The sequence below is a fragment of the Pseudochaenichthys georgianus genome, chromosome 1, assembly GCF_902827115.2.
Source record: "Pseudochaenichthys georgianus chromosome 1, fPseGeo1.2, whole genome shotgun sequence".
Classification (NCBI taxonomy): Eukaryota; Metazoa; Chordata; class Actinopteri; order Perciformes; family Channichthyidae; genus Pseudochaenichthys; species Pseudochaenichthys georgianus.
The window spans coordinates 33775917-33790522 of record NC_047503.1 but is presented as its reverse complement, the minus strand read 5'-3'; the positions used below and the strand labels follow the sequence as shown (position 1 = coordinate 33790522).

The following is a 14606-nucleotide window of genomic DNA, read 5'->3' as shown; positions in this document are numbered from 1 at the left end:
TAAAGGTGCATGGTACACATGGCTTTTTATCTAATGTTTCAGGAACTAAAACCTCCTAGTTGAAAATCTGAATCTCAAAGTTACCAATTATAAAAACTGATATTCAAAGTTGTCGTTAATAAATAGTTTTCTAGCAAACAAGAACAAATATGGAGTAAAATGTAAGAACGAACACAACCAACTAGTATAGAAGATCCCTAAAGGCATCTAGTCTGAGAGAAAAGACAAAGGAACAGTCGAGTGAGTTGAGTTCTGTAAATTGACTTCATCTTTATTTCATGTCTACCTCACGATCAGTTACATAGAAATCCTCCATCTTGTGTGGTTTTAGTGAAGTAGCCACAGAGCCAAGTGCTGTTCGGCCGTGACTCCGCACAGAGTTTAGACAGCTGCTTTCCCTCTCCACCGTCAGACGCTGCACATCTCTCTGCAGCCAACCTGCAACGTGACCTCAAAACATCAATAACCCGGGTCCTAATCTAAACAATGACTTCACCTGCTGGAGAATATTTACTCTCCCCCAGGAAGCAAATCATCACGTCCTCCGTTCTACTAAACATTGATGTTCAGAGATCACGTTGAGGTTGATCTGAGGTGAAATGCAGTCGGACTTTTGGATAAAACGCACCTTTTAGTGTCAACGTTTGGTACAGGAGGTTAGAGAACATAAAAACACACATTTCACTTCACGTTTGAATACGTGTCAGGGGACCTTCCCACTTTGACACTTGGTTAACCTTCATTTAAAAACAAACAAACAAAAAAATCAACAGTGATGTCACACGTCAGCTCAGTGTGTGTGTAGTGTATGCGTGTGTACTTAAGTGTGTGTGCGTGAGAGTGTTGGCACACCCAAAAAAGTGTGTTGTGTTCTGATCAGTGCTTTAGCAGACACTCGATTAGGGGGTCAGTTATTTGTGTTACTGGCTGTGCCGGGGGGGGGGGGGGGGGGTGAGGCCTGCTGCATTTTCTTCATTCATTTACAAGGCTTCTTCACATGATGCGGAGACCCTGGATAGATGCTTCTAGACTCTGAGGAGGAAAACAAAAACCCACAAGGAAGTTAGAGCCAGGAGATCTCAGAGTAATGATCTGTGTCGAGGCGATTTGTGTGTTTATACCTTGAAGTCCCAAATGGTCATTGCTCCATCGATGCCTGTGGTGCAGAACTTGCGACAATCCTTTTTGTCTCCTTCATAGATAGACACTTGGCTATGGACCAGACATGGAAATACATAAAAGACAGTTTAATGGGAGTAAAGGCAAGGAATGTTTATTTATATAGCACCCTTCAACACAAGGCAAGTTAAAGTGCTTTACAAAAATGAGAAACTGAACTGAAATATAGAAATGATAACATACAGCAAATGATGATGGATTTTATTATACTGCCCTGACAACTTTAACGGTACTGATCCTAAATGGATCCTCAATGGACCTCTCATAAAGATATGAGACTGGGCGCTATGGCTAAAATCAGCCATAAAACTACAACATGCTGCTTTTAGCAGTTTTTATTTTTCAATTGGGTAAAAGCTTATGGTTGCACATTACAACAATTTTAGAGCAAATAGTCATCTGCTTAAGTTAAGGAAGGTAAGTTGCAAACTCCTAAACAACCGATTACTTAAAGGTAGGGTAGGTAAGAATGGAGAAACCAGCACGAGTGCGCTAGAATTTGAAAATACACAACCGAAAAAAATCTGCCCCTTCCTTCAGACTTCCTTACAGAGCCCCTCCTCCAACACACACGCACGCGCACATGACCAATGAGGGTAAGAGATACGTTTGTGCACAGATGGAAGGCTGACAGGCAGGTAGGCCATCCAGTTATTTTAGCCGGGCCGGCTAAAATGATTGGTCGTGCTTTTTACAGCGCCACGGCTTCCACAGAAGACATTTTTTAATGTATTTATTGTCAAAGCATTTCATATATTCATTGCCATCGGGATGTTAAGAGCATTCCATGGAATATAACAAAAAGTGTTTCTGAAGAGAATTACCTACCCCACCTTTAAGAGTCATTAATAGGTGGCTGTGAAAATGAATAATATTAAAACATTGTATATAGAGATCCACTGAGCTTCCAATAGCATCTACTCCAGCCAATACCTTTGTTACATAACACCACATCTATTTAAGGTATTAAAATAACATCAGTAACAGGTTTATTTGACACACTAAGCTAAAAGTAATACAATACAGCAGTCCTCAATAAACCCTCAATCGTGGTGACTTGTACTGCGTTATACAGAGAGGTGATTCTTATGTGTAGTTGACACTCATTAAGGAAACAAGTCTTACAAACTCCTCTCAGTGGAGACTCCATATTTTCTGTCCCATGATAAATTCCACGCCCTGCATCGTCTCGGGTGACTGTGACTCACGTGATGCTGTTCTGGTGCAGTGTGTCCAGCGCAGTGTTGCGGTCCTCGGTGGTGGCTCTCTTGTCCATGTTCCTGAAGCGCTCCATGGCGGAGATGTTCCTCTGGATGCTCTGCTTCGGGAGGTCGAGCTTTGACACAAATGTCAGCACTCCACCATCTTCGCAACGGAACAGCATGGGGCAACAGTCGTGGCCCTGAACACGCAGACATTCATTTCAAATCATTATCCTTGATGACTGTTTATTTGTGCATGGAAATATGAAATGTGTCGTTTAATCTTACCGCAGCTACTAGACTGTTCTCTGAAACAAACATGACACTGAGGAGAGGAAGCAACTCCGTCTTCAGCTGTGAAGGACTGAACACACAAATGAATGATCAGCTTGAGAACAACTGGTTTTAATGTATCAGGGATTAAACATTTTGATCACATAAAGCACAGTTTGCTTAATCTTCCTAACGGCTAGCCTGGATTAAACGGAATTTACAAAAACTCTATTTGCTAATTCATCTTGTTTAAAAAGGCATTTTTCTAATGAATATATTTCTTCATTCCTGTATGTTAATTCCCCTGTAAAACATTGATTTGATCTATTTATTTTTTTAATATCTGTGTTTTTGTTAGATTCTTTAATGTCGTTTCAATCAGTAAACAACACACATATCTCTGAGCACAAACTTCTTCAAAAGAGGTGTGTTATCCCAGAAATGACTGTTTTGTGTTCAAAAACCTGGGCTGTGTTCACTGTAGCGTTTTCAGGTTGTCTAGACCAGGGGTCTCCAACCTTTCTTCATCCGAGAGCTACTTTGAAAAAATGAAAGTGGCCAAGAGCTACTTGCATCGCATCGCTTACATTTCTTCACATAGCACTCATCAGTTGAATTAAGCTACTTTTGTACACGTACGAAATTGCAATACCTAAAGCTTATAAAAAATCTTAACTTCACATCTTGGTCCAAGAAAACGAAAATGTCTCACATATTATTATGGCCCACATAACAAGTAAGTCACTGAAAATTCACATAAATGTCCTTAATCACCACCTGACAAGCATCTTATGCACTTATGGTCAAATAAGTGCATTCACTCTTTTTTACAGTCAGTGAGATGAATGGCGCTGCATGGAGTCCACCATACAGGTGTATGCTGGACCCACTTAGATTCACTCTAATAGAGTCATTTAAATGTTCATCAGTCAGTCTTGTTCTGTATTTAGATGTCATTCATGTCAGAAAAAGCTGCTTCACAAAGGTCTGTAGAGCCAAATAAAGCAGACGTGTTCAGTGCTGCTTGGTGAATGTTCTTATAGTTTTCTGGGCGTACAAGGCTCCAGAAATGTTGTGAGTTTTGCTGAGACTTAAGCTGAACATGATTTTGGAGATTTATAACCTCCATCTCCGTCTCCACAGGATTGACACTGAACAGTTCAGCCATCTTTTTCATCTTCTTCTTGACATGAAATTATAAACCATAATAAATCAATTGTATAGGTCTAGCCTCCCTATATCTGTGTGTGAAATTGTTCCATCCTCAAAAAACAACAAATAATGCTTCTGCAGTCTAGCTTCAGCTTCTAGCAACGGTCTTCTGTTAAAAAAAGGACACTGAATGTGGCATCACACACATGATTTGAGTCTGAACACAGCAGACAACAGCATTATAAAAACAAAAATAGTGCATGTGGGTGCACACTTATTCTCTGTCTTACTGTTACATTAATCCCATGAATGTATGAGATTAAGTTAGCTTCATCATCTCAATCAGTGATTAAGTGAATAATAAAGTTTCTATCGGGTCAGTATCAGCCTGTCACTCATTATTTTCAGGGAGGGGGCGGGGTTTGGAGGAACGGAGAGGAGACGGTGATCGCGGAAGCTTTCCTCCTGCCTTCACAAACTTTACACAAATATGTATCAACTGAAAATAGCAAGAGGACATTCATACTCTGCAATCCAAGACTTGATTAAATCCACCAAAAACCTGACATGATGATAACGAGTGTTTTTCAAAAAACACAAATCCCTCCCTGTGTGTCTCTGAGCCCCAGCGACACGGCCTGATTCAGAGCGGGTCATTCTGCTGTTGGTTCTGGACTGGTGTTGCTGGATAAAGCAGACTGGTCCGTGTGTGGTGTCGCTGTGCCGATGTCACGTATGTTCCTTGATCACTGTCACGGATCAATTTGATATTCGTGTGACAGAAAAAATTATAAAATAAAAAAACGTTATTGTCCAGCCGCGGCCGAAAAATCAAGAAGCAACCTTACAACGCTATAATCGATAATCGAGCGGCGAGCTACTGAAAAGCTGCCCGCGAGCTACCGGTAGCTCGCGATCGACGTGTTGGAGAGCCCTGGTCTAGACTGAGCCTGTTCATCTCAATTCATAACACCTGCAATTTGGTTGTTTATCTTTCTCGCCCTGTTGGCAATGTGAGTAGATGATCCCATTACAAATGGTGGTGTGACGAAAAAAGAGAAGACACCAACATGTCGTCAAATAAATAACTAGTTAATGGTTTTTTTAAATAATATTTAGATTCAAAACTGATGAGTTTAATGAAAGGAGTTAGTAACTTTTTGGACATTATAATTGTATCATCTTTTTCATTTTCAGTAAAAACAAAAAGATACTAGGTCAATTCTAAAACCTTAAAGCATTAGTAGCTTAAACTTCACAGTCTTCCCTCATGTCTATCCTAACTTTGCAAATATATTTTGAGACAGGAAATTGAGAAAACAGATTTGTTTGGCCTAGAGGCGTTTTGGTGGGTAACAGCGAATGTAAACATCACATTTGTTTGTTTACTCCACAGGGCATGTTTAATCTGAGAAACCTGCTGGTTACAATCATAAACAAGAATGCTATTTGGGTAGAAATGAAAATACCTGGCAGTCTTAGAGCTGTCCACCACAGTGACAGTGCTGTCATGGCTGACCCAGGCCAGTCGGTTACCAGAGGCTGAGAAAGAGACTGAGTGGACCCAACCCCCTCCACCTAACAGGCACAAAGTGGAGAAAAGGGCAGATCTGGTTTAGTTCAGGTTACTGCAACTCATATGAAAGAGATTTTTTATCAACACATCTGAAGACAAAGATACAGACCTGCTCCTCCGAACTCTGCTAGCACAGCCCCAAATGGCATCTTGCTGCCCCAGGGTGTGGGGCCTGGTTTCTCCTCAACCTCCTTAATGTAGGCTGAGAACACCCTGGAGGCCGGAGAGGGAGGGGGGGGGGGAGGAGGAGAGAAGCACAAAGACAGGAATCAAAAGGAGCAAAGGAAGAGCCTGGCCAGGTTTTCTGTCATATAATCCTCCATCTCATTTCATTTGACAATTTTCAATGTCAACAGCCCTTACCTGCATTTAAAGTCACAGGATCCAGCCGCCAGCAGGATGTTGTTGGGATGCCAGTCCAGGCTGAGGATGGTGGAGCGGACTGGCTTCTTGATGTGCTTGCTCACCCACCTAAATGATGTGAAAAAGCACAGATTTTATGTTTTTTGTGAAAAACGTCAGAACTTGTAACGTATATTCATGTTAAAATGCAATGATCATTTAATCTGATATTAAAAAGGGAAACAGATACAAGTTGTGGGTGTAGTTCAGTTAAACTAAAACCTTTGTTATCTTGTCTGCTGACAATTAAAAGACCAGACATTCATTGGTCGTGACAGATGGGGTCACTTATACAATTCAGAAAAACTGAATCAATGAGCAAAGCAACACAGAACAGACGGACTCAAAGCCAAAAATGACAATCCAGGTGACACATTTAGTGCACCATCTGCCTCGGGCCGCTGCCGTGTCCCAAAGGAACACATTAATGGTGAATGAGTTTGGAGACTTTTTCACAAAAGGCCAGAAATGAATGTCAAAGTAACACCGTCTTATGCAATACTGAAATGAGAAAAAGGGACAACACACCAACAGTATAAAAGAAACACATTTATAATCCCATTAACACATCAGCAAAACAATTGGAAATAAACATTTGACTAAAACCTTGCCTCCATGATTTATCCAATTTTAAAAACAGATACATTTCAGCTAATTGTAATAATTGGACCAATATTCTCACCAGTCGTTCTCAGACTCGAAGTAGCAGACAGAGATGAGTCGCGCACCACTTCCAACGGCAAACTTGTTCTCCAGCGGAGACCACTTGACGAAGGTGGCAGCTCGGTTGATCCTGAGGATGACCAGGGTGGGCTTCCATACGCCCTCCTTCTGCGACCACACATAGGCATTACGGTCTGCTCCACATGTCACTATACGGTCACTTTTGGGAGCCCAGTCAATTCCTACAACACAAAAAGAGAGAGATTATGTAATGCCTCGCTGACTAATAGTGTATAATGACAGCACCAGAGCTATTATACAGAATGAGACATGTTTGCAACCTGTTTCGATGACATTACCAGACACACTTGTTTTGCATGTTTGTGGGTTAGTCATAGATACAAATAAGTATTATGCAGCCTCTTTAAATACCTGTTATGTGTCCATTATGCTCCTTCAGTTCATGGGTCTTAACCCACTGGTTACCACTCTTCTTGTAGATATGGACTTCATGGTTGTTTGGACTGATGGCAATTTCTACAGAGTTAAAGATAAAACCAGCAGGTTACTAGGATGAACGCACAGATAACAAACAAGTTGGACAAGTTTCTGGTATCTGCCATAGCTAGCTGGAATACATGTTGTAAGAGTTTATAAATCCAAAAAACAAAAGTTTGAAATAAATGTGACCGAAGTTGCACTCCTGTTGGCAAATAAATATTTGATAGGTATAATCATTTGTTTTTAATATACAAATCAATCAATCAATCCAAATGAAGGATATAATTCAACTAATGGTTTAAAATAAAACTATAACACAACTGATCACAAAGAATAAACAATGGAGAAATTGTTAGTAAAATGTGATATATCTCCAAAGAAAATCCCAAGATTAAAGAATCTAAAATATTTGCATCCAATATGTCCATCACACAACTGATATCATTTTAAGTAACCAGCAGCTTAATATTAATATCAGAGGGCAACATTAAAGTGAATCATCAATAGTGTCCGCTTTTAAAGAAACATTTATGCAGGGATCTACTTGATGTTAATATTCAAATGCACTGGCTTTGACCTAAGTAGCTATAGAAGAGAATAGACTAAAGTAACGAACAGTACATCTTCTCGTACAGAGCTTGGTAGTGATACACTCAGATCAGGAAAGGTTTCAGCCTTACGTGTCCTGTCGCTGTTCCACGCGTGGCAGGTGATGGGTTCCAACAGAAACTGATGAAGGGACATCTTGTCTGGGTGTGGTCCTTAAGTGGAGCTCTGCGAAGTCACACAGCAAAACTTAGTTTAGCGACGAGCGACAAAACACACCCAGAGAAAACAGCTGAACTGAACTTTGCCTCTACCGGCTTTACAGCTCCACACATGACAGCGTATAAAAAAAAGATGCAATACATTTCAAAATCCGTTCACTTTATTGCAACGTTAATTAGATTGTTAGCCTGGGAGCACTGACGTTAGCTAAACCCACTGATAAAAGGCAAACATTAAAAGGCTGCTTGAACTAGCCAATGTTAGCCAAAATAATATTACTAAGCTAAAGTTGGACAGCTTGCGTTCACCACAGTGAAACACTTTAGTGGAATTGGGTTGACTAGCCAAGTTAATATCGTTTTACAATTGTCTTATTAGAAATCGTTAACAGCAACACATAACTAGTTAATCAACATTGCTAGCTTACAGTTCACCGGTGTTAAACAGGCCTTTCAGCCATATTGGTCATTTTGAGAAATATATAGACGTGTTACTATCCACACTGTGCCCAGACGGCCCCTCTTTACTATGTCAGACCCCGGTTTTTCCTCGGAGGAGATGCCTTTACTGCCAATGATAGCTGCTACACTGTTAGCCGTACATTCCGCTAGCCCGCTTGCTAACTCACCTCGTCAGTCCGGTTCTCGGTTAGCCGGCAAGCTAAGTGACGCAAGCGGGGAAAGGTTAGATCGGGGATGGACCTGAATTCGCGGACTCTGGTCAGTCGACACGAATTCGTCCAGCAATGTTGAGGGAATGTCAAGACGGCCAGTAGGATACGACCGGGAGCATCCGGAAGCTAACTCGGCAGCAAAACCCGTGGATGCCTGGCTGACAGCTAGCTTAGCCTCATCACGCTAGCTGTTACATTCAAGTGGAAAAACCTCGGCTCGTTCACATCGACGTCCCCACACAATCTCTGACGAACGCGTAAGAGCTCCTCTAGTGGTTCAAATAGAAACACCCAAAGTGGCCAAACCGGTTAGAAAACACCACCATCTAGTGCATCGTGTTGACTAATCCCCCATTAAAACTCAGCTATGAATGACCACAGTGTCAGGATTTATAAACTGAGATACATGATTAATTCCCATGGGTCCTGAAAGCGCCATAAACAATACCATGATCACAAGGGCCTTGAGATGGTTAAGGTTACCTGATCTTGAGTACCTGTCATGGACAAGGTCCCTTTGTTGAAATCTACTTTCATTTTCATCAGCATTTCATCAGCATTTATGCACAACCAAGGAGGTCTGACAGATTGTTCTTAATGTACTGTAGCCTACTTACACATAAATGGACATGAACAGCTACGAACAAGGAGGACAAAGCAAAAAAGTTTGGGAATATACATGACCATATGTAGCCTACATTGGTAACAATGTAGGTGTGTATTGGTTCGTTCACATGGGTGGAGGTGAGTGATGAGAATTTCAGCTGCTTGAGCTATTTGTTTCCTTAGCTTCTCCACTTTAAACCCACTCCAGGCCACTTCCCAATCGCACCACACTGAATTCACATTTCAATTTACAGGGGGGCCAATAAGCACATTTTTGAAGTATGGTTTCTAAAGAAGACTTATTTGGCATGTTCTTCACCCATTCATTATGTGCTGAGGCTTTCATGGCTCACCACATATTCAAAGACGACATTGGTCTGTACTTTTTTTTAATTTCATGCAAAGAATATTATCATTATTCTGTCAATATACTATTTCTGAGAGTTTATTATGACCAGTGTTTTCACCAAGTATGCCATGGTGGTAAAAAAAACCTGGAAACATTTGATTAACGCTTTTATTATATACCACATAACATAGCTCATAATTTAAGTGATGCCTGTATTTGTACTTTATAGTTACCATTGCACTGACCAAAGTCTCCCACTAATAAACAAGCTGGGAGTGGTAAGGATTTTATTTACATAAATAATGTTATACAGGTCTTGTTCAATGTACTTCAAACACACCTATCATTCATTTATTTAGCAACAGTATACATCTAAACCTTTTAATCCAATTGTTCAACCAATGGAGTGAAATAAATTAAGATGCTTCCAAATTACAGTCAATCAATCTCCATTCATTCTGCATTAAACCTTACACAAATTGGCTCTTCTGTCAAACAAAAAAAATCACATTTGCCTCATTTTAAAGGTCATTTTGCTATTGCCTTTTGGGTAATAGGTTCATCAACCAATCAGAGGAGATCTCAATCAGCACCTCTTATTTGCACCTGGTACACATTCAGATGAACTGCAGCTGACTGAAAACACATCAGATTCTTGTTCACACATGTTTAGCATATATTTTTAAATGGAGTCATTATCAAAAGCAGATGAGCCGTTTCCAACTCCTCCGCCGTACTTCTTACCAGGTAAAAAACTCTCACTTACAGAGCCAGAAATCATAGGTTTTAACAGTACACAGTTAAATAAAGTTTGTAAATTGTTCTTCCAGATGAAAGTCAAACGGTACGAGCTCCGAGGATTTACCATATTAACTCGCCTTTCAGCCCTCCACCACCTCCTTGCTTCTCTTTCTCTCCTGGAATTGGCTGCTCCACTGAAACATACCCATCTCTTACTGGTACATGCTCACCTAACATCTGCCTCCATTTTGAATATGTAGAGCAGGCCTAAATGTCATTTTGTGTCTCGTTCACATTTCATTTCATGGCTGTTTTTCTCCTTGTCATAATCGTTGTAAAACTTTGTGTTACTTTGCAGCTGTTCTGCATGTATTTGTAGTAGTTTATAGTTTTTTTTATATATATCTTTAGGGTAATTTTGCATATCTTCCTAGTTGATACAAGTCTCTTTGAGTTACATTTTGGAGGTGAAAGCCATGGAGGACTGACACTTTGGGACCTTGGTCCTGTGTCCAGTATTTCTGTTTACTAATTTGTCCATGCATGGAATGGGAGGAAATGCAACAATTTGTCATTCAGAAATAATTGAAGTTAAGACATTTCTGCTTTTGGATGACACTATGGTAGTTAAACCTCCTACAGCATTGATCAGAGAATGTTGAGGACTTAAACTATAATTTGAAGTTAAGGTAATATCCTAATGTTACATTTGAAAATAAGCTTTCTTTTTCCTCCCCACATGTCTTCTCTCCAGCTTCCCCTGCTCCTATATTTACACCCAAGCTGAAGTTTGTGAGCTATGAGACGGAGCTGTGTTGCTCTCCGGGTCTGACGACATGTACTTCCTGTCAGACGCGGGTCACCACGCAAGTCATCTTCAAAGTCGGGAGGCATGCGTGGCTCATGTGTCTGGTGTTTGTATTATGCTTGTAAGGGACTCGATCAAATACCTTAATCTGGTTATCTAATTACCCAGCATCATTCACACATTGAAAATGCAAAGACTGATGTGTGATTTCTGTCTTACAGCTTGGTGCTTGGATGCTGTCTGATTCCTTTTTTCGTGAACCATTTCAAGGATGCCTATCACACTTGCCCTCTCTGTTACAGGGTCCTCCATGTACACAGGAGGTCCTGCTGTGAATGAAAACACACACGATTGACTACTAAGAAGTTAAACTGATTGCTGATGTGTTTTTTTTTATCTGTCAGTATAACCTAAAATGAATATATTAATGTGTAAATTGTAAGAAGAATACATTGCTTTCTGTCATGTATAATTTAGACATCTTTATATTTTACCTTTTGTAACAAAATCATATTAAATAAATATTTTCTGTCAATCGTTTTCCATGTTTCTTGTCATTTCATTTCATTTCAAACCTTTATTTATCCAGATTGGTCCCATTGAGATCATAGATCTCTTTTTCAAGGGAGACCTGCAGCATATAGGTTCCACATGAAACATAAAACAATAAAGGACATTATACATTATATTTACAGGATACATAGTTATAGACATTTACAAGTGTCCTTTTTTAAAGTGCAGCCATAAGAGGAAAATGCTGAGCAATCCAATCGTAGGTTGTGTATATAAATGATGCCTTTAAATTCAATTCCACATTTGACAAAATAAGAAGTTTTTTTTTTTAATCTGCTGATGAACTGCTTGTTTAACGCTGTGAGAAAAGCTAGAAAGTTTACCTTGAGTTCTTTTTTTCTTACGCAATCAGAATACCTTTATCCGTCTCAGAGGAAATGTACATTGTTACAGAAAGTAAGGAGCCAATTACTATAACCAAGGACATGAATGAACTTTCATGCTCCATTTAGACCTTGTTTCCACAGATTTTTCATCGCAGCTACATTGCATAGATGTTCACCTAACTTTCACTCTTGTCATCAATACATCCACATTGATTGGATTAAGCCTGCTTGTGTACTTGCACTGTGAGTAGTGAACGTGCCCTTATTGACATGACCCAAGAGGATTAGAAGTGTGGGTTTATTTTAGATCTTTGAGCCTCAGGTTAATGAGCATGTGAGAAGCAACGACACCTTAATTCTACTCGCCTGAGGTCAAACATGCCTTTCGCCACGCCCTCCTGCTGCTTGGGTATAAGACACTGTCAGGATGTCTCCTGGGACCCAGCAGTAACACACTCACAGCTGACCCCTGCATGGCAGAGGATGCATCAGTTTCTCCCCTCCTTCAATCAATTAGTTTCCTCCTTAGTGTCCTCCCTTTTTTTGTTTCAGCACTTCAACCGTAAAACTGAACTCCTCTCCTATTTGGTCCTGTGTGTAGCCAAAATGCCCTTCATACCACCTGTATCGATTTCCGGCTCTTTGTCAGGACTGTCTGTGAAGGAGAGACTTATCAGCAACACTTCAACTACTTTCACAAAGATCCAAAAAGGAACTACTTTGACCAAAGTTGCAAGAGAAGACAAAGACGGCTCAGTAAAGGAGCGAATGGCTTTGAACCTCAAGCAGCTGGGGAAGAAGAGTCAACCCAGGAGTCACCTGCCAATCGCTAAAGCAGTGTCGGTGGCCGAGCTGCATGCAAAGAGAAAGGAGAGAATGCTGCCTTCATCACAAACCGACAGCTTCCCAGCTTCCAGCTCGGGTGAGTTCCTGTTTAAGAAACAGCAGCACAAACATGTGAGCCAGAGTTCTTTGAAGAGTGAACCAGAGGTGAAGACGAGGCCCAGGCATCAGGAGAAGGTTGGCCTCACACTGACTCTCACACCTGACGCTGTCCTGCTGCTGCATAGGAGGAACAGTGACAGACGTCAACAATCAGCGTGCAGAAATGCCGGAAGTGGAGGAGGTGTTTATGGAAGCACATTTGATACCAGGTGCAGGAGGGAAAACATCACTAAAATGCACCAAGCAGCATCAGAGAAACACAGCACTTCCAATAGCAGAGTCGGTGCTAAAAACTATAATGACGCTCATCTGGTAGACTTAAGCTCAATTGTGAAAATCTCTCTTCTAAACGAGAAACATAAGTATGATGATGTGGAGTATGAAGAGGAGGACCATTGTGTGGATGAGCGTGTGGTGCTTAAATGTACAGAGTGGCTGCAAGGGTTGGAAAACACACCTGTGACAGTGGGAAACAGATCGGATAAGAGTAAAAGCAAGGTGAACAGTTTTTAAAGGTGGAATGAGAACTGCTGCTTAGTGTCATCTTACAACATGAGAATGAACTGCAGTTTCTGCCCTTGTTTTGTACAGCTTGTGTTCTGTATCCCCTGGTGCTCTGTTTTTGTATTATATGGGCCTAGCCCTGCAAAGAAATTAAACCATTGTGACAGTGTTAACGTTTTATATGAAATGTAGAGACAATTGACATTTTCTTAACATTTTCTTTTCCTGGAAGTAAAACTTAAGGAATTAAAATTAGGTCTACACGTTTGAAAACCTGATAAAGACAAAGAACATTTTAGCTTGTTTTACTCATTGTCATAAGGCACACAATGCACTGCACTGAAATGTCTCATAAGTGATTTTGTAAGATACAAAATAATTCTTGATTCATATTTGGCTTCCTGTGAGTTTACAATGAGTGTTACATGTGGTTCTATTTTAAAAGGACAACATGTAATACACTGGGGAAGACACAACTACACTGACTGTTTTAAAGATGGATAGTTGAGTTCAAACTCATGTTGTACAGCCAACATTATCAATACCTGAAACTGAGCTTTTTAAAATCTAGTGGAGATCTGCACGTTTAAAAAATGCCATATATGCTCTAATAATTAATGGAAAAAACAGGACGATGATGCACAGACTATCTAAAATATTTCCCCTTAAATGCAATCATGCAGCCATGAACAATCATGGAGTCTTGGGTTTGAATATTTCACTTAATGTACATATATAGTAGCTTTAATGAAGAGCTACTACATACTGTGGTAATATAACTTAATGCCAGGGAAATGTGGTTTTTGAATGCTCTTCTGTAATGCAACTATTTTTTCATGCACTGTGATCAAGATTTACAGCAAGGATCCCATGTTTTTGTCCATATTTAATGTTGATAAGATATCAATATTTATTTTTCTAACTGGAACAATACAACATATGTGGTGTATTAGACAAAAAATAAAATAGAGTTCTTTCACTTACTCTGCAAGACATAAATAAAACTTGACTTACCATTTTTTACTGTAGAACTTAAAAATAAGTTGTGCCCAAAGTTGTCTCACTCACTGTAAGTAGCTTTGTAGGGAATTAGAGTGTGCTTAGTGGTAGCTTATCTTCCTCTGTGACAAATGTTACAACACGTGAGTTTGTTTGTCTAATCGAGCATGAGTGAGAGACACAGATTCCATGTATGATCTTCAACAAATATTTTAAATAATAATTTAAATAATACCATCAAAAAGGTTATTTCATATTAAATATTCGAGTATGTTCTTTCCCCCCCCGAAATGAATTTCCCTTATGCATTTCATTTGAGGCTTGTTAAATAAATAAGAGAAAGTGTGTGTTTGAGGGATACATAAA

At 40.0% G+C, this 14606-nt stretch overlaps 2 protein-coding genes across 2 annotated transcripts; one reads left to right on the top strand and one right to left on the bottom strand.

Moving 5' to 3' along the window:
- Positions 1 to 245: 245 nt before the first annotated feature.
- arpc1a (actin related protein 2/3 complex, subunit 1A) lies at positions 246 to 8650 on the bottom strand. Its single transcript, XM_034084592.2, has 11 exons — positions 8345 to 8650; positions 7629 to 7722; positions 6880 to 6984; positions 6467 to 6689; positions 5746 to 5853; positions 5492 to 5595; positions 5276 to 5384; positions 2670 to 2745; positions 2388 to 2581; positions 1122 to 1212; positions 246 to 1032 (listed from the first exon to the last, which is right to left on the bottom strand). Exons 2-11 carry the CDS (start codon positions 7690 to 7692, stop codon positions 994 to 996), a joined length of 1113 nt encoding a protein of 370 aa, XP_033940483.1. The 5' UTR covers positions 7693 to 7722; positions 8345 to 8650; the 3' UTR covers positions 246 to 993.
- A 1272-nt stretch (positions 8651 to 9922) lies between these two features.
- Positions 9923 to 11433, top strand: LOC117455257 (cell death-inducing p53-target protein 1-like). The gene is made up of 4 exons (XM_034094690.2): positions 9923 to 10091; positions 10175 to 10303; positions 10840 to 11014; positions 11115 to 11433. Exons 1-4 carry the CDS (start codon positions 10031 to 10033, stop codon positions 11230 to 11232), a joined length of 483 nt encoding a protein of 160 aa, XP_033950581.1. The 5' UTR covers positions 9923 to 10030; the 3' UTR covers positions 11233 to 11433.
- Positions 11434 to 14606: the final 3173 nt, after the last annotated feature.

Bases quoted from the DNA above. Each gene is read 5' to 3' on its own strand.
- arpc1a (XM_034084592.2), bottom strand. From the start codon at position 7,692: ATGTCCCTTCATCAGTTTCTGTTGGAACCCATCACCTGCCACGCGTGG. The intron at 6,985-7,628 runs GTAAGGCTGAAA...TTAACTCTGTAG, and splicing joins GTGGAACAGCGACAGGACAC to AAATTGCCATCAGTCCAAAC. The intron at 5,596-5,745 runs GTAAGGGCTGTT...TCCGGCCTCCAG, and splicing joins TCCTGTGACTTTAAATGCAG to GGTGTTCTCAGCCTACATTA.
- LOC117455257 (XM_034094690.2), top strand. From the start codon at position 10,031: ATGGAGTCATTATCAAAAGCAGATGAGCCGTTTCCAACTCCTCCGCCG. The intron at 10,092-10,174 runs GTAAAAAACTCT...TTGTTCTTCCAG, and splicing joins TCCGCCGTACTTCTTACCAG to ATGAAAGTCAAACGGTACGA. The intron at 11,015-11,114 runs GTAAGGGACTCG...TCTGTCTTACAG, and splicing joins CTGGTGTTTGTATTATGCTT to CTTGGTGCTTGGATGCTGTC.